Source organism: Labrus bergylta, chromosome 8 (assembly GCF_963930695.1).
Source record: "Labrus bergylta chromosome 8, fLabBer1.1, whole genome shotgun sequence".
In the NCBI taxonomy this organism is placed as follows: Eukaryota; Metazoa; Chordata; class Actinopteri; order Labriformes; family Labridae; genus Labrus; species Labrus bergylta.
Window position 1 is genome coordinate 15,432,654 of NC_089202.1, and position 26,405 is coordinate 15,459,058.

The 26,405-nt window shown below is 38.0% G+C and overlaps 5 protein-coding genes across 5 annotated transcripts; 2 read left to right on the forward strand and 3 right to left on the reverse strand.

Moving 5' to 3' along the window:
- Nucleotides 1-4,929: 4,929 nt before the first annotated feature.
- pafah1b3 (platelet-activating factor acetylhydrolase, isoform Ib, gamma subunit) lies at nucleotides 4,930-8,349 on the reverse strand. Its single transcript, XM_020656710.3, has 5 exons — nucleotides 7,910-8,349; nucleotides 7,464-7,553; nucleotides 7,218-7,334; nucleotides 6,976-7,098; nucleotides 4,930-6,344 (listed from the first exon to the last, which is right to left on the reverse strand). Exons 1-5 carry the CDS (start codon nucleotides 7,988-7,990, stop codon nucleotides 6,084-6,086), a joined length of 672 nt encoding a protein of 223 aa, XP_020512366.2. The 5' UTR covers nucleotides 7,991-8,349; the 3' UTR covers nucleotides 4,930-6,083.
- Nucleotides 8,350-9,563: 1,214 nt separating this feature from the next.
- On the forward strand, nucleotides 9,564-12,888 carry si:dkey-250k15.4 (uncharacterized). The gene is made up of 3 exons (XM_029281846.2): nucleotides 9,564-11,138; nucleotides 11,765-11,895; nucleotides 12,013-12,888. Exons 1-3 carry the CDS (start codon nucleotides 9,941-9,943, stop codon nucleotides 12,634-12,636), a joined length of 1,953 nt encoding a protein of 650 aa, XP_029137679.2. The 5' UTR covers nucleotides 9,564-9,940; the 3' UTR covers nucleotides 12,637-12,888.
- tlr21 (toll-like receptor 21) lies at nucleotides 12,882-17,443 on the reverse strand. Its single transcript, XM_020656704.3, has 2 exons — nucleotides 17,360-17,443; nucleotides 12,882-16,326 (listed from the first exon to the last, which is right to left on the reverse strand). The coding sequence occupies exon 2, from the start codon at nucleotides 16,182-16,184 to the stop codon at nucleotides 13,230-13,232; it is 2,955 nt and encodes a 984-aa protein (XP_020512360.2). The 5' UTR covers nucleotides 16,185-16,326; nucleotides 17,360-17,443; the 3' UTR covers nucleotides 12,882-13,229.
- Nucleotides 17,444-17,531: 88 nt separating this feature from the next.
- On the reverse strand, nucleotides 17,532-18,914 carry cnfn (cornifelin). Its single transcript, XM_020656713.3, has 4 exons — nucleotides 18,716-18,914; nucleotides 18,463-18,588; nucleotides 18,241-18,377; nucleotides 17,532-18,166 (listed from the first exon to the last, which is right to left on the reverse strand). The coding sequence occupies exons 2-4, from the start codon at nucleotides 18,584-18,586 to the stop codon at nucleotides 18,071-18,073; spliced, it is 357 nt and encodes a 118-aa protein (XP_020512369.1). The 5' UTR covers nucleotides 18,587-18,588; nucleotides 18,716-18,914; the 3' UTR covers nucleotides 17,532-18,070.
- A 3,475-nt stretch (nucleotides 18,915-22,389) lies between these two features.
- On the forward strand, nucleotides 22,390-25,811 carry cxcr3.2 (chemokine (C-X-C motif) receptor 3, tandem duplicate 2). The gene is made up of 2 exons (XM_020656705.3): nucleotides 22,390-22,605; nucleotides 22,983-25,811. The coding sequence occupies exons 1-2, from the start codon at nucleotides 22,570-22,572 to the stop codon at nucleotides 24,081-24,083; spliced, it is 1,137 nt and encodes a 378-aa protein (XP_020512361.2). The 5' UTR covers nucleotides 22,390-22,569; the 3' UTR covers nucleotides 24,084-25,811.
- Nucleotides 25,812-26,405: the final 594 nt, after the last annotated feature.

Sequence of the window (26,405 nt, forward strand, 5' to 3'; positions counted from 1 at the left end):
ACTCTGATCAGCTGCAGCTTTTTTGTTTCGTGCAATAACATGTAAATTCTAAGTGAATTTTAATCGCATTATGCAATGATTTAGAGTAGGCCTTTCTATTTTTTTAATCAATAAAAATGAACACAATCAATTTTGCATGTACTTAATTGACTTAAGTATTTTAATTAAAAAGTAACAGAAAGTTATTCTGCAATGAACATCTCCAAAGATATTAATGCAAATACAACAAAACATTTTTTTTTTTTTTACCAGTTTTAAAGGTATATTTGCAAATACACTTTCCCATGCTTTTCTAACCATAACATGTGTCCCTAGTCTGTTAACAACCCCCCCTATTATGAGAAAAGTCCATCCCTTCCCATCTTTGGCCTGCTCTGATTTTTTCAGAAGATGTGTGAGAAACAGGCTCTTTGGAGATTTTCCCTTTGTGAAGGGCATTTAACCCCTCCCCCTGCTGGGGGACACTCCCACAGCTAGGTGTTTCTTCGAGAGGGGCGTGGTCAGACACAGCCCCACTCGCATTTAAAGCTACAGAAGCAGCCTGTTCTGAGGAGGGCTGAAATAGAGGGGTCTATAGGCATACTAAAAAACAGGATCAAAGTAGATTTATAACAAGATATTTCCCAAATTATTACTTTTTTATTACTTAAACTTGTTGAAAAGGAGGATAATATGTGACCTTTAAAAGCATTTTGCAGAAGTCCTTGGTAATATGATAGCTTGGATACAAACAAATATAGGAGTTGTATAGTATAGGTCAATGATCATAGCATCATCCACATACATAAACAGTAAGTATTTTTGTATTTATAAAGGTTTGCTCTTAGTGTTGTTCATATTGGAACACTGGGACGAAACTTGCTGGTATTACTGCCTTTCTGAGGTTGGAAAAAACCCCTGCACTTCTTCAGGTTCCTCTTTTTCCTCTGGCACAGCTTTTTCACTTGAGGTTTCAATAATCCAGACAGGTAGAGAAAGAAGAAAAAACAGATTCATTAGGGTATTGGAATATTAATAAATCTTTAAAAAAAAAAAACATTTTTAAATCTTACATATACTTAATAGAAGGCTGATTAAATTGATGATCATTAGTTTATTTTTACGTTATTTAAAATAAAAATGTAAAAAACTGTATCATACTTCGTCCTCCACGCTTGCGTTTGCGTCTGGAAGGCTGCTGACAAAGGCAGGGTGTATTCATCATGTCTTGTCCTGTTTAAAGGTGAGCCAAATAAACAAGAACATAGAACGTAGAAGAGGTTAGGGTCATGGATTACTCTTATACTAAAGCTAAGCTCACGTAAAAAAAAAAAAAAAATCAGATGGGCCGAAAATAGATGTGTATTTTATTTTCTTTATAATCAGATAATGTTGTTTTTACCTTTACAGTTACACGGCATTGGGGTGTTGAATGAATTTGCAACTGCCTATCTTTGTGAAATCACTTCAGCTCAAAGTTAATGTATGAATGAAACTGATCCAGCCTTTTAAATTAATTATTGCTGATTAACTTTTTTATATTTTTATAGAGAATATATATTTTTTTTAAATCCAGTTTATTCACTTTTGTCTATGATTGCAACCGTTAAATCATCACCTGAATAAGTGCAAGCACATTCTGTAGAGCATGTAACTTTCATCCCTCATCGTGTTTTTCTTTATGTGTCATTATTCTGTAATGTCCTCCTTCTTAGCTCATGCCGTTGGCCTCCACACCCAGTCCAAAGCTGCTCTGATGATGGGTCTTCTTGCTTTGTCTGTAAATGTGCTCTTCAACTGAGTCTTCACTCTGAGAAACAGACCGAAAGGCCCCTTGCTCCTGGCTTTGTCAACAACCAAAATGAATGGGATGTGACTGTGTGTACAATATTCTGCTGCCATAAGAATCTGATTTGTGTCCAGCTTTGATTCCAGTAAGAAATCTCTGTTTGATATTTCACTTATTCAAATAATTTTCATTAACAAACAATACAATCATTCTGATGGTGAAAAATGACAAATGTTATTCATTTACTGCATTGCCTTTAGTTTGTTTTATGTTAAGTGCTGTCATGCAAGAAAGAACATTTTAATTGTGGTGGATTTTGATTAGCCTTCAAGCCAGTTTAATAAAGTATTTTAAGTTTCTTTATAATGCAAGAAGAGGAAACTCTTCAAATGTTTTATCTAAGATGCCTCTGTATTTTTTGTTTTTGTACTTCCTCACTCTGATCAGCTGCAGCTTTTTTGTTTAGTGCAATAACATGTAAATTCTAAGTGAATTTTAATCGCATTATGCAATGATTTAGAGTAGGCCTTTCTATTTTTTTAATCAATAAAAATGAACACAATCAATTTTGCATGTACTTAATTGACTTAAGTATTTTAATTAAAAAGTAACAGAAAGTTATTCTGTAATGAACATCTCCAAAGATATTAATGCAAATACAACAAAACATTTTTTTTTTTTTTTTTACCAGTTTTAAAGGTATATTTGCAAATACACTTTCCCATGCTTTTCTAACCATAACATGTGTCCCTAGTCTGTTAACAACCCCCCCTATTATGAGAAAAGTCCATCCCTTTCCATCTTTGGCCTGCTCTGATTTTTTCAGAAGATGTGTGAGAAACAGGCCCTTTGGAGATTTTCCCTTTGTGAAGGGCATTTAACCCCTCCCCCTGCTGGGGGACACTCCCACAGCTAGGTGTTTCTTCGAGAGGGGCGTGGTCAGACACAGCCCCACTCGCATTTAAAGCTACAGAAGCAGCCTGTTCTGAGGAGGGCTGAAATAGAGGGGTCTATAGGCATACTAAAAAACAGGATCAAAGTAGATTTATAACAAGAAATTTCCCAAATTATTACTTTTTTATTATTTAAACTTGTTGAAAAGGAGGATAATATGTGACCTTTAAAAGCATTTTGCAGAAGTCCTTGGTAAAATGATAGCTTGGATACAAACAAATATAGGAGTTGTATAGTATAGGTCAATGATCATAGCATCATCCACATACATAAACAGTAAGTATTTTTGTATTTATAAAGGTTTGCTCTTAGTGTTGTTCATATTGGAACACTGGGACGAAACTTGCTGGTATTACTGCCTTTCTGAGGTTGGAAAAAACCCCTGCACTTCTTCAGGTTCCTCTTTTTCCTCTGGCACAGCTTTTTCACTTGAGGTTTCAATAATCCAGACAGGTAGAGAAAGAAGAAAAAACAGATTCATTAGGGTATTAGAATATTAATAAATCTTAAAAAAAAAAAAACATTTTTAAATCTTACATATACTTAATAGAAGGCTGATTAAATTGATGATCATTAGTTTATTTTTACGTTATTTAAAATAAAAATGTAAAAAACTGTATCATACTTCGTCCTCCACGCTTGCGTTTGCGTCTGGAAGGCTGCTGACAAAGGCAGGGTGTATTCATCATGTCTTGTCCTGTTTAAAGGTGAGCCAAATAAACAAGCACATAGAACGTAGAAGAGGTTAGGGTCATGGATTACTCTTATACTAAAGCTAAGCTCACGTAAAAAAAAAAAATAAATCAGATGGGCCGAAAATAGATGTGTATTTTATTTTCTTTATACTCAGATAACGTTGTTTTTACCTTTACAGTTACACGGCCTTGGGGTGTTGAATGAATTTGCAACTGCCTGTGGCTCTCCAACAACAGAAGCTACAACACAGTTTACATCATTTTTGAGAAAACACAATAAAATAATAAAAGTTCAAGTGATTCAAGTAACTCTTGTGGATTTTATTTTAAACATTAGTCTCACCAGTGACTGTGCCAACATCCAGGGTTTGTTCAGGTGTCTCAGGAACACCTTAGAAAAATGGAAAACAGTATACAAAAATCACAGAATTAAACTGCAGGATATGAATATTATTATTATTTTTTAAAACTCATTACATTTGATGATACCCATAAAGTTTACAATACCTTGGCTGTGATCAGTTAGTATAAACAGTCCAAGAAACAGAAGCAAAAACATCTTTGATCCCATGTTCCAGTAAAATACAGTAAATTCAGGAAAAGTAATCCTGTATGTACACTAACTTCAGTCCCTCTAAAGGAATGAACGGCTTGTTGTTGGTGGCGCCTTATAAAGGACGGTGTTGATTTCTGAAATCATAGCCGTGCGCATTCATCAACTGTAAGTTTATATGAAGCATGTCTTGGCCAACCAGTACCTTAATTAACAGTGGATGGATGTGAATAATAGGAAATGTGATGCTTGGCTACAAAGAAAGAGATTGTTTTGTTTGATTGTGTCATGGCAGAGTGAGGGACCCGCACGATACTGCTCTGCAGAAAAGCGCCACTTGGGAATGTGCAAGGTTTCATGCCTCAAGTGAACTTTCCTTTCACGTGTTGTTATCTTAAGAGTTATCTTTTTTAACCATCTGTTTGTGGGAAACTGATCATCAAAGTGATATATTTGCTCATGCTTGAGCCTGGTGTATATAAAGAATTATTAACACTTTCCTGGCTGCAGAATTTGGTACTTTTTAGGCTTAAAATCCTAAACATTGCTGGGCACTTTTTAGCCCTGTCAACACTACTGCAATACAATTACTTACTGTCACATACAACAATCCTTATAACCCATAATATGAACCCTTGGCAGAAAACTATGAGGTATTGTATTGCATCACAACTGTATAACAAAAGTCTCCTGTTGATGTTGACAAGGCTGGAAGCAAGTGCAAGGTGGGACTTGTTCCCTCTCCTCAAGTTTCAAAAATGCCCACAGCCATGTCTGAGACTTCTAGAAAACCTGTCAAGAAAAGGCAATGAATATCTTGTTTACAAATTCTTTGTATGGATACTTTCTACCAGGACGGATAAGGCGTTTGTAAGTCGCTGAATCTGTGAAAATCAATGTCTCCTAATTAGTATCACCACACACATCTGATCAGGCAATCAATCACAGGCACTGAACCATCTTGTTTTCATGTTTAATGCATTCTTCCACCACTTATACAATCAGCCATTCTGAAGCATGAGTCACATTCTGTAGCACAAACCTTACCCAAGAAGCATTTTAGTGTGAAGTAAAGCCTTTTTCCATGCTCTGATGGGCCATTATGTTGCAGAGGAGATCAGACTTGAAGCAGAAGCAATCTTAGAAATATCAACACAACTTCACAATCCTACTAAAATACATCTATGTTTGTAACAAAACAGCCTGTCACTTCAGATTCTGCTGCTACAATAGATGAAGCAATAAGGAAAATTATATAGGACAGCATGTGACATGATAAAATAAGACAGGAACGGTCAATCAAAAACATTTGGTCTTTCAAATCAACATCTATAACAGTCATCAGACACCACAAAAAGTAAACAAAGCTTTTACCAAATAAATGTAACAGTGAAAACGAGAAATCAATGTGAAAAATTACAGCATCTTTCTGGCAAGGGCAGTTTTTGCATCTTATATTTTTTCGCTGGCAAATAAAGGCAAATAAAGACAAAGTCTCACACCATTATCCAAATACTTCCCGTTCCAGAGGCCCCAGGAGGACAGTGCATTATGTCATATTCCAGGATAAATAAGGCTTTGAGAGCTATAGCTGATGAGATTTGGAGAAAATTGTTATAAATAAAGCTTTTCAATCAGCTGCAGCAAATCATATTTTGCATATCTGTACTTGAGGAAAACGTTGCTGCATCTTTTCACAAGCTTTATTCATAATTACAGGGCATCTGAAGTGCATATACAACAAGAGCTTCTTCTCATCATTTTCATTATGTGTAATTTGGGGCAGAGAAATTAAATAATCCCTCTATGGAAAAAACACTTCAAGAACAAAAATCAAGTGAAACAGATGCCTACTGGGAATATGGGTAAGACTTTGTCTCTGAATAGCACAGAAAAATTAAACTTTGACTGTTTCATTAACACAAAAGACTTTATGGTCCCATTAACTGTAACAGTGGTCACCAGCCCTGGCCATGAGGAAGATAATATGTGCAGCTCTAAGACCTTAATAATTGATTCTATCCATCATTCAAGGCATACAAAGCTGAGTGTGATGCTCTTTGGGACCAGGGATGAGGACCACTGCTGTAGTGTAAGTTTGTAACCTTCTGGCTCAGTTCTCTGCAGGCTTTTCTAGCATGGACGTGAGAAGGGTGTGCAGGGGTTTGCACACAGCCTGGTAGCCTGCAGGGGTCAGGTGAAGGTAATCGTACATATCCTGATGGGAGATGCTACCGTCGGAGTGGACAAATCCTGGGTCCACATTTAGGAAAGAGGCATGTGGGAGGGAGGATGTGGCCTCCTGGACCAGCTTGTTCACCTTGGCGTTTCGCTCCCGCAGAGGGTTTGGCATTTTGCCTCTAGGCAGTATACCCTGGAAAGAGACAAAGTGATTTTACTGGTTTAAAGGTGAAACACTTGCTTGCATTGTCACCGATAGTCTTGTATGTAACGAGTTTAGTATATAAAGAAAGGGTTGTAAAAATTAAGATAAAACAGTCAATCAGAAAATACCCTGTCGCCCTTCTGTCACTTAAAACTCAAATGAGGAAGGTGGTTATAAATACTACATCACGTAGGTGCAGGGAAATTCAAAAACAAGAAGAAAAAGAAGGCACCCCCGCATACTTACTGACTGCCACAGAAAAGTTGATCAAATCCTGATGTTTCAACCACTTTTTTGTGGCATTGAGTCAGTGTGTGGGAATACCTTCCTATACTTGAAACTAACATGAAATTTGTAGCTAAACCAAACATACGCATTATTCAAATATAGTTCATGCAGCACATCTTACAATAGTTAACAATTCTAAATCAAAAGTATTTTCTTTAGCAATAATCTAGTGAAGTCCAATTAGTTAACTTCTGTAATTTACCAAAGTCTACCGTCTACCTAATCCCAAAAGAAAACCCAAAACCAAATGGGGTGATTTGTCATTTTTAACGGACATGCAGATGAGCAGATAAACACCAACTTCTAAGAATGCATCGGAAAGAAAACCTACCAGTACAAGTGTCTGGGCATGAGGGAGCTTGTTCTTGACAACTTGGATAATAGCCATAATGCCTCCACAGATCTGTTCTGCAGTGTTACCATGATTGTTAGTGCCGACCCAAAGCACGACAACCTGCAGCACAACAAAACACACAGAGCCAAATTTACCTGGAATTTGATCTAAGCACAATGGGTCTACTGTTGTACAGAACAAGTATGGTAATGTTCTCTGTTTACAGAAGTGAATTGAACCTTTGGGCTGATATTATCCAGTTCACCGTTGCTCAGTCTCCACAGCACATGTTGTGTTGCATCACCTCCCAGCCCAAAATTGAGGGCATGGAGAGGAGAGAACAGCTCTCGCCATATCTGCAGGTAAACCAGAACAACAAGGAAGTAGTCAGAGAGATGCAAGAGAACAACGCAAGCCTATCAAACTCTGAATACATGACCATAAACTGAAAAGCGTGATATCATTTTTTTTTTTTTTTTTTTTACCCCTGACTGGTGCAGAAGCTGAACAAGAGAGTCTCCAACAAACAGAACTTCAGGTTCTTTGTCTTTGCTGTCAGACACAAAGCGGTTGTGCTACAAAGAGAAAAATAAAAACACAGACTTTGATATTTTTAAACAATACTTAGCCTCCCACAAGATGCAACATCATAGGCTTCAATACATACCCCCCTTTTTTTTTTTTTTTTTTTACACATTTTATTATTTAAACTGGACCTCATTAGCTTTGACACAGTTCATATAAATTAATTATTCTCATGAAGACAAAGTAACAAATAAATCTAATTTACTGAATGGCCTGACAGAAAATGCAACACGATCGGTCAGACTTTTGGTATTTAACTATAACAAATCTAAACATGCACATCCAGACTGGGATAACCTGAACATCTATGACTATTTGTTTTATATGTTATTGTTATTTTACACACCAAAGACATCCATCGTCCATCTCCCTGAGTGTCTTCACAAGGAGTGGGTGTGGCGGCGGGGTTAGGGTCGTCTGCACTCATGACTTTGGCTTTAACTGGGTTAGCAAAGCAGTCAAGTTGTAAAGATTGTTTGTTATTTGAACGGAAACGAGCCGATTAATCACAACCCTAAAGCTCTAATTGCTAGCTAAATCTAGGCTGGTAGAATTAGCCGCAGTAGCTAGCCCACTGTCTTAAACACAAGGTAGATGTTCTTAAAGTAATGTAGCCTAACAGGTAGCACAGATTGTTATCGTTAATGCGAGCCTGTATTGTGCAAAAGGCAAAGGCAGAGCATCAAATGACGGTTGGATTAATAGAAATTACTAAACACAGGCAACCAAAATATCAAAATATCGCCATCTCCGAATTGAGTTTCAGGAAGTAAATGTTCATTCCAACGTAAGATGCAAGTACCATTGTTGTCTATGGGCTACAACATTTACGTTTTCAGTTATTTCAATCTCATCATACACGCTATTACGACTACAAAAGACACAGCTTAATTTCATAACGTTTCACATAAAGTTACCATCCTAAAAGTATTGTTATCGTATAGTATGAATTTAAAAGATGAGTCTATTTTACCTCCTCGTCAGGGATAATGGTTTCGCCCACCTCGGCGGTGTTCGTGGGAGTTGCTGCTGCGCACGGTCTGCTGCGCACGGCTGCTGCGCATGTTGCTGTGCAACGACAGATTTATAAACGGGTTAAAACTACTGTGGGCTGAATTTCGGTAAGTGGCGCTGCAAAGGGACTTTTTAAGTTTGTATAAAACGTTTCTTGGTAGAGCTGCAGCTTATCTTGTATGGCATGTATTTAAAGTAAGGGAAATAAAGTTACTATGTTTCTTAGGCGCTAAGAACGATTTCTGTCGCTCAAAACACGTGTGCACTGTGCATCAATGTGCACCTGCTCGTTGTCTTTATATCACCACCTGGTTGCTGAGCAGCGAGCTTGATGACTTAAAAGCTAGAAAGTTCTGTCAAGTTGTTTTAACCGAAGAGGGCGCTGTTGCCTTGGTCTCAAACTTGTATTCTTCATGACTATGTGCGCAAAGGTGGTGAAAGACATAATGTAACGTTAACTCTTCTGCTGCTTTTCCTCGGCTCAACCATCATACAAAGTACATAAAAAGTGTCGTGCAATTTTTTAAATAGAGAGAGAGACCAAGTATTTTTCAAACGTTTAATATCCAGATAGATAGATAGAGAGATAGATTGATAGATAGATAGATAGATAGATATATCCAGAGGGAAATTCAAAAAGGCACAGTGTCAGAGTTTCTTACAGACAATTTCAACATAGTGACCTTGCTTCTGCTTTTTCTCTGCTTACTCATTCTTTTTAAAAGTGTTTCTCAATTTTAGAATTTAAAGCGAGAGGGAAAGACCAAGTTTTGAGTTCATAACTGTATTTTTAATTTAAAGGTACAAAGGGTCACATTCTCTAGTGGCCTGAGTCAGAAATTTGAAGAAAATGTCCTGCTATGTTGGATTCAGATGTTTTTTTTGACTCTAACTAAATTGACCAAATATGGTTTTGTCCATAAGTTTTTTTTGTATGATGGAAAATATGCATTTTAATGAAGATGAAGTAAGCATAAGGTTGATATTTTTATTAATATTTATAAGGCAGAGGCCCTTTGACAGACAGTACAAGGAAACAATGCTCATAAATTACACATGTTAAAGGGATTTCACACAGCTTTGTTTTTAAACATCTAAAAGTAAAACATTAAAGCATGTCTAATATTGGAATTTTCAGTTTAGGGATTTATTTGAATATAACACAAGTTGAGTGTTTTACTGTACCATTGTCTGTTTATGCTTGACTATTCAAATCCAAGACTTTTCATTAGCTTGCATTAATTAATCATGTTTAAATTACAATGAACTGCTGAGGAACACATTTGACATGCATTTTTGTGGGGAAGTAGCTTCCTGTAGCAAATGACTGACTGTAATTCTCTTTCTACAGAATTGATGCAGCATGAGCCACATGTGTGGCCGCTCTTTATCAGACAAAGATAGGATCTTACATTTTTTCAACAAGCAGTCAAAAGCAACTGATAAAAACTGTTGCTTGGTGAATGGATCCACTGCAGGATACAAATCTTTACACCATAATAGTAAGACTGATGGGCAGCACAGAATAAAGCGCTTGAAGAGCCGCAAGGAGAGGTGCAAGATGAAAGGTGGTGGGAAAGAAGCCCCAAAGTCTAAGTCACATCACCTTCACTGTCGTCTGCAAAGCAGTAGAGACATTACATATTTCCATGACCGCTGCTGTCATAGTAGCTGTCATTGTTCTTCTAGACGAGATGCAGCTTTTCCAAATGTTGTTCCTGTTGCACAGGAGCCAAGTATCATCACAGACAGTCGCCTGATAGGACATCATGGACTGTTCAACCATGAGGTGAAGTCTATCAACATTGAACGCCTATTAAGTAAGCAGAGGAAAATGGAGAAAAGTGGACAGCAAGTACATGAAAATAATTATACTGCACGCCCATCATCAACATCTCCCAATCTTACTCCACTCTCCAATAAAGATATGTTGGATGCTGAGCCTGATGAGGTTCTGACACTAGACAGGGAAGCAGATTTTGCTATAAAGGCACATAATAATATTCAGGAGAAAGAAAATAAAATGAATCAGGGGTCAAATTTTACACCAGGGCAAAAGACCAACCCTGTCATGACAGAAAAAGGCATTGAGCCACAGCTGACTCCCACTGATTACAGAGAAAATGTGACAAAATTAAACAAGAAGGTGAAGGCACACATGATTTCTACTCTGGAGCAAACCCCGAAAGACCAGGAGTTTGTTTTCCACGGAAAACAACTCGCTGGTGCCAGCCGAAGCCCACTTAAGTTCTCCAGCTCGCACACTGTGGACAGTTTGGACTCACAACAAAGACAATCAGATCCCTGCTTTGTGTCTGAGTCTGTCTCTGCAGTGGCAGCAAGCTTGTGTGGCTGTGTGCAGTTCCCACTCTTGAAAAAAAGAAACCTGGTGGCAGAGAGCAGGGAAGTGCTGCTGAAAGCTCTGCAGGAGAGGCATGGACTTCAGCTTCAGGAGAACCTCTTCAGACTTCAGCGATGCCTCAGCTTTGGGTCTGATCATACCAAGGAAGTCCAGGATCAAGAGCTGACCATGATAGATGAAGATGAGCTCCAGAATACAGGTAGACACCAAATTACCCGACAGCTCTGGAATATATCAATATATTCATATTTGTTCAATTTTTGTTTTTTTGTTTACCTTTTATTGTGTCGAGGTGACATGTAAATGTAGCTGTATCTTTATAATAATGTACTTAATATAATTAAAAAGGTCTTATAATTAAGATATTTACCATTTGTACAAAAATGTATACCAAAGTTTTTTGTAAAGCTAGGGATTCTTTGGAATTCCCTGTTTACCTGCAGTGGATGCAGAGAAATAATTTGAACTAGAAATACAGTAACTTCAGAAGTAATCATGTCCACTTGATTAGTCTGAAGTGGACTACTATATAATCATTGCACAGAAGAACTGCCCCAATTACCTGTGGTATATTTCAAACTTAAGTAGTAGTTCCCTCAAGGACGAACACTTCTTCATGGAAATAAAAGCAAAAGACTATATTTTAAAACCTTCAAAAATCATGATCCTGTTTAAAAGTTGGATTTCACATGAGTTCAATGAGTAATCCACAACAGCATGGATTCACGTAAACCCACAGAGTAAAAGTCCTGTTTATAAAAAAACAGTAGTAAGCACTGTACAAATTCCTGTTTGAGGTTTTATTTAATGTTTCCTTATTTTCAGATGCATTCACAATAGAGCTTCAAGCCAGTAAGCCTTTATTCAACACCCTGAAAACCAAACCTTTCAAAGAAAAGGGAAGTACCCATTGTAACTTGAAGTCAAGTCCACGATTACCACAAAACCTGAAACAGGTAAGATGACAAAAGCACACTGCCATAGTTATTTCACGTGTCTCAGCTGTTGTCTTTCCTTTTGTAAAGACCAGATAAATTAACGCTGCATTATGTGAAATATCTGTTTTTATGTAGATGTCTGAGTGGTTCAGAAGGCCTGAGAAGACTTCTGCCAGTCTTCTGGACGATATCCTCCGATCTCCTTGCTCACCTGAGTTTATCATTGACTGTAAGCCCTCTGGAATCAGAGATCATTTATATGCTCCCTCTCCTACCTCATGTTGGGAAGGAAAAAAAACAGTATCTCCCCACTGGAGAGACAGTTTCAGCAGGCCAAAAAGCAAAGAGACTTTAAAGTTTCACTCCTTTGAAAACAGCTTTATGAACCAAACCAGGGCTCTAGATGGACAAGAATACAGCGAAAGCAATACCCCCAAATTCTTATCCTACCAATCACAGCTACTCGAAAAAAATTCAGCTGAGCCAATTTACTTTCCTCAAGAGCAAGGCGTATTTGAAACAAAGAGATACTCTCTCCCCCCATCCTTCACATCCCAAGTACTCCATCCTGAGCAGAGCCACAGCTTCCGGCCTTACAGCCAATTTAGTCTACCTACAACTCACGCACCCCATAGGTCCCACCACACTGACATGATTCATTACCCCCCATCTCACATGCTGGAAAGAGACACGGCAACTTCCCATTCCTCTCTCCTGAGCCCCGAGCACTGGTCATTTCCGCCTATGAGACTGTACTAATGTATGGTGAAGCTCTACAGTGACACATACCTGTGAACATTTTGTTTAGATATCTGAAAAACAATATTCTCTTGATTCATACAATCAAGACTTTCTGTTCACAGCCACCATAGATACTATGTGTTGTGTGCCTACATTTAACACACAGTATTAGAAGTAATGGCAAAATATGTCTATGTCTAAATATAACAGTAAGCTATTATTACTCTTTTGTCCCTTTTATGGTGAGATAGGAAAAAGCACAATTATGTATTGTTTACATCATTGTAGTTTTTTAATATTCAAAACTATAAATCACATGATTGATAACACAGGTGCCATAATGGGAAATTACTTACAGAATGAGATTTTTTAGCAAAGACTGTTCTGATTTGATGTTTTTTTTGTTGTATATGTGGGCTTCAGTTAAATGTAGGAAAACACATTGTTACAATTGTGTAACATCAACAATTCTTGAGTAAAGTATGGTATGTGTCTCACATTACAGCACTACACCATGTTTCCGTTACCTTCTCCTTTTGGCAGAAAATCATCAATTATTTGATGGACTATACTGAGAGGTTTGTCTTAACAATCACAGATTAAACAATGGTTTAGGGTAGCAAATAATAATTTTCATCTGAATTGTGAGTCTCAAAACCTTCCGTTTCTTTACTTTCAAGATTAACACCACCTTTTCTCTCCTCATTTTCTTTCGTTTCGACTCTGCTTCCTGTTCCAATCGCTTTACGAAGCTGATTCCAAAACAGCTCTTGGGCCTGTGTGGGGTCAGTGCAGTTTGAGCCAGGCCATTGTAGATAAGTCTTTTTCAACATGATCTTCCTCATGCGGTGGTAGGAGGACAGCTGCCTCTCAGAGATCGGCTCCAGAAACACAAGCAGGAGAACATCCCGGTGCTCGTCGAAGAGTCGGTAGCTGGCCAGTTGGATTTCTAGAGAACACCACTCACTGCTGAGGAAATTCCTGCTCACCACACAAATAGTTTTGCGGCTGCCGTATACAGCAGTGACTATATTGTCCACAATGTCCCGGCCCAGCTCAAAGTCCCTGTGATGTAGGCAAAGTTTGAAAGATGATCCATTTCCCTCCAAGTTAGGCAGCAACTGGTCCATGACCCATTGTTCATCAGAAGAATTATAGGAAATAAATGCATCATATTTGCAATTTTCCTCCTTATCTCTGATTCTGCGCCACTGCTCGTTGAACCAGGATCTGAACACGTAGTAGCTGTACTTCATTTTCCAGTAAAGTTTGACATAGAGTAATGGAGTGAATGTTAACAGAAAAACCAAAACTGCTGTGCTTAAGAACAGGTACTCTCCAAGATCTATGTAACAAACTTTGGTGTCAAAGTTGTAGAAATTGTGTTTTCGATTGTTTGGGCATGGCATATTGTAGAGATAGACAACCTGGACATTTGTGTTATTCAATGTCCAGTTTTGCAACAAGGTGTTTGTGCAGGTACAGGTTAAGGGAATGGTTCTCATGTCAAGGTATCGCAGTTTAGGTAAACTTTCTAGTGCATCAACAGGAATGCTCTGCATCCCATTTCGGTTTAGCTGCAGCGTCTGCAGTTGTGTCAGATCCCCAAAAACCTCTCTTGAGAAGTTCTGAATAACCATATTTTCTACAATCAATTTGGACAATTTCTTTTGATTTTTAAAGATTCCTGGCTGTAGCTGTGTCACCCCGACACAGCAGTTATCCAATGTGAGGAATTTCAAACTTTTCAGATCATTGAAGACATCGGAGGGGAGCTGATAGATTTTATTGTTGGTGAGATACAGAGATTGCAGTGAGTTTAGGCCACGGAAAAAATTCCTGGGTAAAATTGTGAGGCCATAAGGACGCTGCCCGTCCAGTTTCAGATCATTGAGTTTACTTAGATTCATAAATGGTGAACTCGTATGTTCTGTGAGGAAGCGTATCTGATTACTTTGTAAATCTAGCACTGTTAGTGTGTCTTGAAAAACACGACAGAGGGAAGTGTCGATTGTTTTAAGGTTGTTACCATCTAGATAGAATTTGGACAAACTCTCCAGTCCATCAAGGCCTGATGACGCAAAATGAGTGATCTTATTACCTCCTAGGTCAAGTATATTGAGTTTCTTGAGACTGTGGAAGGTCCTTTCAAAAATAGCAGCAATGCGATTGTTACGCAGGTTGAGGGTTTTCAGCTCGATCTGATCCGCAAATGAGTCACTAAACAACTCAGTTAAGAGATTATTGTCCAGACGAAGTATCTCAAGGCTCTTTAGCCCTTTGAGAGCTGTAATATTGAGATATGCAATTTTATTTATGTTCAGTTTTAGCGTCTTGAGATCTGGTGTGTTATAGAAGGCATGAGAGTTGACTGATAGGATGCGGTTGTAACGGTAGCTAATGGTTTTCACATTTGGGAAAATAACCATATTTGGTGTCTTACAGGAAGGGAGGGAAGTTAAACGGTTATACTCTGCAGTGAACGTATTCAACTGTGTGTGTCCGTTAAGAAAGTTGAGACAACTTGTGGTTTTCAGTTCATTCCGTGATAGATCCAATGCCCCTCTGATATTTGGGCAAGAGCTTAGGGTTTTATTTGTTACATTCTCAATCCCATTACTTTCCAGGTTCATATTTTTAATCCATTTCACCTTTCTCTTTCTCTTTAACAATCTGCAGAGCTCAATCAGTAGGCTGTCATTTTTCAGATGGGTGCCTGAGAAATCAACGTGACCAGCATTGACATTGCTGATGTTTAGAAACTCCACCACCTTGACATTTGTTGAACGCAAACGCAGATAGTTTATATGACTCAAATCCACTCCTTGAAAAGCCATCGTAGGAAGCCCAGGATTGTATGAAAAATCTAGAAGCTGGATGAACCCCAGAAATGACTGTTCACACCCTAATGTAGACAGATTATTTCTACATAAATATAAAATAGTGAGAGATTTGGGCAGGGACACGTTTGAGTGGTTGAGTGAGGTCAAATTGTTGTTGCAAAGATCTAAACACTTCAGACGTGTTAGATTTGACACAGACTCTGCAATTGTGGAGAAATCTTTCAGAAAGTTTTGCCTTATGTTTAAAGTGTCTAGATTGGGAAGAGTGGAGAAAAGGCCCTCAGGGAGGTGCTTTAATGTATTATTTGTTAGTAAGAGAATGGTGAGATTGTGTAGGTCCTTAAACACAGCAGGGTGGAGCTCTGATATTAAATTGGAGGACAAATTGAGAGTCTTAAGAAGAGTCAAGTTTTGGAAAGCAGACTGATTTATAATGCTCAACTTATTATAATCCAGTCTGAGGTTCTGAAGGTTTGGCAGATGAGCAAAGCTCTTGTCAGGAATGAGCCACAGAGGAGTTATACTGATGGTGAGGTTGACGGAAGACGACGGCAGATCATCAACATAGGACGACACGTTTTTGTCATTTCGATGGATGCATTTGTAAGTTTTTCCATAGGAATACTGGTCTTCGATGCAGTTCTTAAAGCTGTAACAACAGATGAGATCAACAGCAGCAAAAAGAACTGCAAGTGACAACAGCTGATAAGTTAGTCTCTCCATGTTGTGTAGATTTCCAGAGTGACAGACTTTTACAGATCTTTCACCAGGGTCTTCAATGGTTTGGTCTGTTTGAATTTTATTCTGAAAATATCTTCTAACCAATCATATGGGTTGTAGATCAGTTGAAAGGTGGATCAGGAATCTGTGGATAGAAAATGGGTTTTAACAGTTCACATGTTCAAACTGAAAGTTCCATAAAGAGGCTCCATACTTGTATAGTAAAACAATAGTGACAGTCATGTCAGTCATGTTTCCATACCTTTACAGGCAATATGGAGAACATGAAACAAAAGTGAGTAGTTTGAGTACATGTTCCAGCAAGATTTAAATTTTTGGTATTTTCAGGTTTAAATGTGAAATATTAAGCTCTGACTAAAGTGTGAAATGTGAAACTATAAAAAACAACAATAACAATTCGCTATCAAGACTGTCTCATGTCCTTTATCATTTTTCTTCTATTTAATTTGAGAGTAATCTATTATATATTTATAACAGCACATAGATCCATAAGGGAAAATACATCAGGGAAGTGACAGAATTTTGTTTTAATTTACATGTCAATGAAATGCATGTGGGTGAAATAATGTCTGATGTATGAACTGATGAAGTTAAACTGACATTGAGCCTCAAAAAAAAAACACAATGGCTCTTGTGACAATGAAGTTCAACTTTGACAAGGATTACTGGGTTCCTCATCTGATATTTTCAGATCTCATTTCCCTCTGCCCGCTTCCTCCTGATATTTGCTTTACTTTATTTTAACCAATAGCTGATATCCTTAAAACAAGCCAGACAACGGTTAACAGCAAATTAAATTAAATTAAAGCAGGAAAGGACTACATCCAACTTTAGTGATATTTTTAACAAAGTGAGTAACAGCAGCATCAGAGGAGACAAACTTCTGAACTAATCCTTGCACATTTTCTGTCAAAATGATTCTCTGAAAATGTATATATTTCCGATTGACGTTCTTTTGAATCAAGTGTTATTATTGTAAAACACATCTGCCACGCAAGGAAAAAAACACACGCAAGTAAAATGATTTCCTGTGGGAAGTAAAGCTTTCACACCATCTTAATAAACACTCAATTGTTAAAAAAAGCCTGCAGTAACCTCAAGATATGTTTGTATGTTTGAAGTTATTCAACAACAGTTCTCTACTACCACAGCCTTACCTCTTTAAGTGTTGATGACCTCGCCTATTCAGAGAGCCTGCTGTAGCGTGGACATCTTAGATGCACAACTCATTTAGAAAGAGGAAGATGGGTGCAGTCGTTCTTTTTCATTCATGTGTAGCTGCAGATTACAGCATGTAAAGCCACAATCATTAAATGATAGGTCCGTTAGTTTAAGTCAAGTCACTTTATTTATAAAGCACATTTACCACATATGAATGCTTCTTTACAAAATAGGAAATGAATACCTCATACACATTAGTGAATAATCTTGTTTTCAAGAAAATCAGTATTCATGTTATATTCCATGTCAGAACAGTTAATGTATAAACTCACGATTAAACAAATGCAGATCTGTCGTTGCTGTAAGTTTCAACATTTACTTCTTCAGATTGTTCGTGGTTTGGTGCTTGAACAAAGTATCATCACAATGATTTTCAATTTACTTTTCATGAAATTTTGAATTATTTCTGTATAATATCACATGTAGTCTTGCAGCTATTGTATGTTAAATAATAATAAAGAATGATGCATGAAATCAAAATGGTCTTTCAGTCCATTTATCAGGCTCTTACATGACTAATTATGCTCAATGGCATTTAGAAATGATTGATCTTTATGCCCATCATTTTTTTTATTTGAATCTAAAATCACGAACTATATAGTACATATTTCTATATTTTTGCCGTTTAAAATTAGATTCAACATCCTTTATTTTAATCCCCTCGTCTTCTGCTCCCGTGCCATCTGACACAGTCCACACAGAGGCAGGCAGGCCATGACCACCCAGTCATCACACACCGAGCCCTGGAAGAAGGGACACAGGGATAGTTCATTGGTGACTTTTCTAATGATCTAATATATAACTTCAGTATGCTTACTTCAATGTGGTATTTGCTGCGGAGGCTTGTTCTGAGAGCGATCATGGCCCCAGGAAGACAAGCCAGGCAGCAACTGTCCCCGTGGTCCTGAGCCACCTGACAGGCCAGGATACACGGGAGGAAGGATGCACAAAGACCTGGAATAGAGACAAAGATGTCACATCGCAGTTCATCTCACAGTGTTGGTAATTTTAATTCCAGGAGTGCACGCATCACACTTACAGATGCCGCAGTCCTCACAGCAGTCACAAACATTAGAACTCCAGTCTGTTAATCCAGAGGACACTCTGTACTGCGTGACAGTGACCTGAGGCTGCGCGCTGATCACACTGGACTGAAACGCCATTGCTGCAATTAGAGGAAAAAAAATATGAGGAAGAAGAGCAAAGTCGTAACAGCAAAATTATTTGAATAAAGGCCTGAAGATATCCAAGTAGCAGGACACACTGTGTTGAAACATTTCTTCATCACTCACCTCCTGAGGTTCTTGTTGAACTCCTGAAAAGGTTGTCAGGTTGCAGGCTTCTTCCACAAACAGATGAGCAAGGACACACACACAGCTCTTATACCTGGTTAGACCTCAACTGAAGCCCAATCAGGCAGGTGCAAACACCTCGTAAAACACAGCCTGAATGTTTAGTTTAGGGGCAAAGCACATCTTTCAGCAGGGTGGACCTTACTAGACCGGGTTGGTATCCACATACTGTAAATGAAGAACAAAGTAGGAATGTAGTTCATATTTGTACTTGAGTAACCTTACCTTTTAGGGTGTTTGCACACAGTGGGCTCAACTCTATAAATGTGAAAATAAGAGCAACATTCACATCAAAAAGGATTTGCCTTGTGCTGCCACACATGGTTTGACATTGGTACATATTTGGATTTGTATGGTTTGTCAGGATGTGCGTTCAACTCTAACAAACAGTTCTCGACCCATGTTTGCTGTGGTGATGAAAGAGGAAATACAACATCTTTTTTATCACCTGTTTATCTATGGATGATCTTTGTTTCCCCTTTAGCTTAGGAATCAACAATTATAATCATACGACAAAATCAGAAGAAATTTAATCTGACTCAGAATTAGCTTTAATGTCCAGGTGAGCATAAAGCAAATTGACTCCAGATTTAACTTGTTCTCAGTATACATACAAATGAATTCTAATTACAGCAGTCTAAAACAGAAAAAGATATCCGATATAAAATATTTTCTTCTTTTTTTGCACACAGTGGAGTCTATAAGCCTCACAAATAAGGAACTGAAACCTTTGTTGGTACGGGTTAAAGGTCAAACAGACATCTCAGTGCTTTGAGTTGACTCAATCTATACTCACTGTGTTACATATCTCTTGAGGGAAGGCCTGAAATGAACCTTTGAAATGTTCACGTCTTTAAGTGAATTTTTCCACTCATTTTAAACTTTTATGTTACTGAGGAAGTCACAACTTTTGAACCAACTCTTAGATTGAATCTGCAAAACTTCAAAACAAATAATATGAGCAGAAGAGGCATTTCACTCTGCCCTCTTCCTCATCCTGAAATTTGCTTATTTTAACCAATAACTGATATCGTAAAAACATACAACCATACAACTGCTAACAGCGAATTATTAAGAAAGCAGGAAAGAACTTCATACATCTACATTATAAACACACTACACTGAAGCTCTTCAGTCGGCTGAAACAGAATTCCCTTTGTGAGTCAGCTCAATCACATTATGGAAGCTGATGAGAACGTGAATGTCCCACAGATGGGACATGAGAGTTTTGTTTTTCATAAATTGAAAGAAGGTCCATATGCGTCTGCCAATGTTACTTTATTTCAGGTACATTTGATCAACGTAGGTGATTTTGTCTCCAGATAAATTGTAAGAAAATTGCAATACAGAGTTGGTTTGATGGTGTTATTTAGAAAGAGTATCATCATTACAAAGACTGTCCACCAGAGAGCACTGACGAGATGATTTTTCACAGTAACAGGTTCCGCTAATTTACCCTGTTCCAATTGTTTGTTCTTAAAACGATAACTCTAATTTAAGGGGTATCTATTACGATTATTTCATTATCATTTTTTTCTGTTTTGTCTTAAAAAATGTTATTTACATTTCACTGCACATCTGTATGAGCATGTGACAAATAAAAATCTTGAATCTTTGATCAGCCAATATATTGTTAGATTTTCAAATTTTCTCATTTCTGCCTAAAAAAATCCTGTATTGTTCAGGTCAGAGGATCTGACCATTCTCGTGTGTACATAATGACTTTGGAGCAGGTGCAAAAAGAAAAAATTAAACAGATAGAGGCCGGTTTACATTGTTCCTTCTACATCAGAGAGCCACTTCAAAAGGTCCGAGAGGCCTCAGCATGAGGGTTTAAAAAACATGCAATAACAACAATGTTTTTATGGAATGAAACATGTATTCTTTCGGGGCGCAGGTAGTGCAGTGGTTGGTGTGTGCGCCCCATGTACGGAGGGTGTGGTCCTTCAGGCGTGCGGCCCTGTGTTCGAGTCCAACCTGTGGCTCCTTTCCTGCATGTCAATCCAAGCTCTCTCGCTCTCTCTCCAATTTCTGACTCTATCCACTGTCCTATCTCTCAAATAAATGCATAACAAGGCCAAATAATAAAACCTTTAAAAAAAAACATACCACAAACAAGCAGTTGCTGCCCCTCCATGTACTCACCCGAAAACATTCTATATGTAATGTATGTCCTGGGAGACTAATGTAAAACCATAATTAGTTCAAAGAACTAGTCCAAAGATAATCATAATGTGTTTAACCATGTTCTGCTTTTCTCTGTTGTCTGTTCTCCTAATGACTTGTTGTTATTTGAGTTGTGGGGTATGTGCTCATTCTGTTTTAACATAGCTTTAATTTTGATAATATGTGTCTGGGGTGTGTACTGCTCATCTGCTATGTGGTGACTTACTTGAATAAGGCATTTGTGGTATTGCTCAATAACAGCGTTTACCAGAAGACCCTCACGACAGTGTGAACCGCAAGAATGTTCAGTTCCTCACGCACGTCACACTTTTTTTTTTTTTTTAAAGCATATAGCAATACCGAAAGGGGATTTTATTCTTCATCTGCCTTTCTCTGTTCTGGTCTATGTAGTAAAAACTAAAAAGAGAGCTATACATGAGTCATCACTGCACTTTAACTGTTAAGCAGCATTTTAGTGCTGTATGCATGTGCCTGCATGTGTGAATAACTGATGACCAAGTAGTGATATAATACACACTCTAAACAGATATTCTTATATTTTCATCGCTGAGGATGTGCCTCAAATCTTCAAAAGCAAGTTTTTTTCCGATCACTAGATACAGAGATCTAAATGTATTTAGTTTGCATGCATAGTGCAGTTTTGCAAATGCCATTTTGGGTCATGGTTTTCCAAAGCATCTCTAAAAGAAAAAACACTAGATGTTCATGTTTTTACCTCTCTGACTTTGCTATTTCTACAGTAACCACAGATAACATCATATCCTGTCGCGTGTATTTTAAAGTACGATGCAGTAGGTTACATACATCAGTGCCTTGGTTTATAACCTGTCTCTTTTGAAAGATCGCCGAGGGTAGGGTAAGGCCGTGCTCTCCTCTTCATGCATAGTGAATTTAGATTAATACTAGTTAATTTTCTGGATTTAAAAATCCCTGAAATCAAAGCCAATATTTAGATTCTGTAGAAGTTTTGTTCTGCTAATTTTTCTTCTCAGATTTTTTACCTTTGCAAAGAGTATGTATAATTCTTCACTTCCTTATTACAGCACAGTCTGGGTGAAATGTTTACACTCCAAAACAAGTTGAACATGAAAACGACATAGAGCAGACTATCAAATTCCTGCTTACAGAGCACTTTCACTTCTTCTTAATTTGTCCAGGATTGGGTTGTAAAAAATCTGGAACATAAACAAACAAAATGTGTTCATTTTTAATAACATCATAGGCCTTCAACAGACTGAAGATATTTTTGGGGGGGATTTGCAGTCTGTGTGGGTGAACGTATCAAATACAATATTTTCCATAAAGGGAATGTCAGTCATTCATTGTCTGTCTAAACGTCATAGCTGTCTACAACCATGTTTTAAAAAAAATATATATCACATTTTCCCTGACAGTCATCCATTCCCTTACCACAGTCCTGTTAGCATCTGTCTAAATTTGCAAGGATTCAGTTCCTGAAATGTGACTTCTTCTTTCTAATCCTCCCTCATCTGGAATGTGGTAAAGACAGTCTGTAAAAAAAAAGCATGTTAGATGTGATTCTGAGCACGCTCTCTTGACTCTTGGAGGGTTTCAGGTGTTCTGCTGCCTCCTGGTTTACAACAAATATGGATAAAGTCACACCAACCACAGAGGATTATTGGGTGAGTGGATTGTTTTTAATTCTGGGACTTCTGTCTTTTTTCATGTTATTTTGTAAAACATGAGGATTTCTTTCTGCAGCATATCATTCAGAGGGTTTATCTAGCACATACATTGATATTTTTGATCAAATAAAATCCTGAAACAGATTTTCCTGGAGTCCTATGACTTTCAGGTTAAAATAACATCTTACAGTTAAAGGAAAGCAGTCTTGTGGCATACATGTCAGAAGATTTATGAGTGAGGCCTAAAGGAAATCCAAAGAAATGTGTCTGATTTCCGCTTTGTAAGATGTGTGAACTGCTGAAAAGTTCTATTTCTTAAAAAAGCCAGTGTTTCTAATAATTTACAGATATTTTTTTCTCTCTGTTGTCTGCAGATTTTTGAGGATTATGACAACTTCACCTCGCCCCCTGATGCTTCCAGGAGTCGTGCAGTTCCCTGCTTGCAGGAAGACATCTACAGTTTTGCACAGAGTTACTCTCCTGCCATTTACTGCCTGGTGTTTCTCCTGGCTTTCCTGGGCAACATCCTTGTGCTGTGTGTGATCCGCCGCTACCGTAACTCTCAGAGTGGAGGGTCATGTGCCTTTTCTCTGACTGACACCTTCCTCCTTCACCTGGCCATCTCTGACCTCCTGCTGGCCTTCACCCTGCCCCTGTTTGCAGTGCAGTGGGCTCACCAGTGGGTGTTTGGTGAGGCTGCCTGCAAGATCTCTGGCGCCCTCTTCACCCTGAACCGCTACAGTGGCATCCTCTTCCTCGCCTGCATCAGCTTTGACCGATACCTGGCCATCGTTCACGCTGTCAGCTCTGGGTGGAAGAGGAACACCTTTCATGCCCAGGTTGCGTGTGCTCTCATATGGGTGTGCTGCCTGGGCCTGAGCGCAGTAGACATTACCTTCAAACAGGTGGATGAGGTAAATACTGTAGGTGAACACAAGGTGCTGCTGTGTCGGTTGTTGTTCTTAGAGAACTCCACACAGTGGCAGGTGGGGCTGCAGATGGTCAGTGTGATTCTGGGTTTTGGGATCCCTCTTTTGATCATGCTGTACTGCTACATCCGCATCTTCAGGTCTCTGTGCAACGCCACCCGCCACCAAAAACGCAAATCCCTCCGCCTCATCGTCTCCTTAGTGTCTGTATTTGTCATCTGCTGGGCACCTTACAACTGCTTCCAGCTGATAGACAGTCTGCACAGGCTGAATTTGGTGAATGGAGGTTGCCAGTTTGGCCGTGTGGTGGACATTGGGACTCTTATCACTGAGAGTCTGGGACTGTCGCACTGCGCCCTGAACCCGCTGCTGTATGGCTTTGTTGGGGTGAAATTTAGAAAAGAGCTGGCCAGAATGTGTAAAGGGATGCTGGGACAGAGAGGCTGGCTGGGGATGAAGGGATGGAGGGAGGGGAGGAAGAGAAAACCCACAGGATCTTTCAGTTCTGCAGAAAGCGAAAACACCTCCTTCTCTGTCATGGTGTGAAACTACTAAGAAAGTCCAGAAAGAAAGATGCAGAGGAGGGGGAGATATGTGTGTGTGAAGAATGTTCACTTTGAATTCCTCTATGGGGGAACTTTTCTGTCTGTGATGTATTTCTTTCACTGCTGCTCTGCCATCTTGTTGTTGGTTTAGTGCAGATTACCACATGTTATTTTGTTATTTGTTACTCCTCTTTTTAGGATTACTGTCGTAAACTCATAATGCGAGGGTGGATAATTACAATAGAATGCCATATCCAACATGCTTATGCTGTCAAGTAAATTTCTTGCAAAAACATGCTCATCTTGTTTTTTGTCCACAAGTCAAATCTTGTGAAACATCTGGATTTCTTCATACTCCGAGAAAAGCTTGCTCAGCAGTTCAGGTGAAGACTGTGGCTTAAGAAGTCAGATCTGTGTCACTTCCTTACATTCAGGGCATTTTCCTCCTTGGATTCCACACAAATGTGGCTTTGAAGAATAAAAAATAAGATTCAGCTTTTAAATAGTTCAAACAGTTGATATTTTGACATTTTGTAAATGTTGACATTCTCATTTCTTGGTTTTTTTTTATGATCCAGTTCTCTAGCTGTGTGCTTTAAAACAGGACTCAAAAGTGGAAATGAAAACAATGAATCATTTTGAATGATTCAAAATGCCAAAAGCCGAAAGCCTTTTTTTTTGTGTACAAAGCTTTTTATAATAAATATTTTTGAAATAAAACAAATAAAATGTCTTGTTCAAATATTTATAACAAGTTCTCTGGAAGTTTTTATTTTATCCAACACAACATGCAGCTGCTAAGACAGAGCTCATTGTGGAGAAAAATAAAACAGTTCTTCTTATCTAAGAGAGCTGCTGCAATGTACACAGTGTGTTTTTCTATGTAAACAATAAAACTCCATTACTAGTGTGGACAATACATATAGGCATTTGTGAGCACATGCATTTCAAAGTAAAACATTTTATCATCTAAATGGCCCCTTCAGTGTAACATTTTTATCTGCAATATTTTTTTTACTAATTTCTTACACTTTGATATAAATAACGTTTAAATGATGTCAGTGAATGAGCATCAGCTAATAGTTTGTTTGCTTTGGATATTTTTTAACCAAAAAAAATGTATCATTTGTTTAAAAACATGTTTTGTTTTCATAATTTAATATTCAACATGTAAAATAGTTACCAAATCTGATTATCAAACAACTTAAACTAAAATGTAGGACAAAGGAAGCAGTGGTAGGAATGTAATACAATTTTAAGGTACGGTAACATCATTAATACAAGAATGTACTCATAACATTTAAAAGTCCTGCTTTTGAAATCTAAAGTTAACATCAAATTGAGAGTACTTTTTAGTTTTTTTATTTAGCTGTGGAGTTTCTCAGATTCTCTGATTTATTTGTTCTTGAGGTTTTGAGATGTTGGATATGATTTATCTTTAGGATGCAATGAGTTATTTTGATGGAACCATTTTTTTAAGGAAACAAACTCATACACATCTGTAATATAGGCTAAGTGGCATCAAAAACAATTCTTTTTTCAGATGTAAAATATTAAAATCATAAGCAACTTTTGAAAACATCTGCCGAATTGATTTAGGGAGGTAATATTGTTTTTAAATGTAGGCTTAATAGAAATAAGTAGCACAGGATGGAAATGCCCATATAAATAACTAAAACCTGCAATTCACTGGTTGTGTCAAACCATAATAAAATGTATACCACTATTACTCCCTCTCTCGTTATTTAAAAATTGCCCCAAAAAGTGTTTTCTATTATGACAACCTGCTAGTCTAAAGTTCAAATCAGGACCAGGACCTTTTCGTTTTGTAGATTTTGGCGCCCCCATGTGGATAGAGTAGCAGCCTACGTCTCACCTCTTTGCTGGGTTTTCTTGCCTACACGTGTAAGTGGGCTATTGTTTCTGATTTTAAAAAATAAATCTCATCCTGCTGTCTTAAAATAGTCAAACGTTTCTCTCACTGTGAATCTTTGTTGGTGAAAATAAAACAAAGGCTGTAACCCAGTGGCAGAAGTTTTAAACAATAAAGTGCTACTCCATATAGCCCTACGTTTTCAATTTCGTCATTGGTAATCTTTTAATATCATTTAATTATCTTTTATAACCAGTTTAAAACTCCTCACCGGCCTCTTTTTGGATCTGTCATTCAGTTTAGAAAACAGCAAAACAGCGCCATCTAGCGGAGAGTGCTTCCCTCTGCTCTGTGGCGCTTTGTGTGACTTCTTTGTGTCCATCGCTGCGTGTCGATACAAAGTTGCGTAAAGTAAAAGAAAGAAAGCAGGGACATGGTGATTTGGCCTTC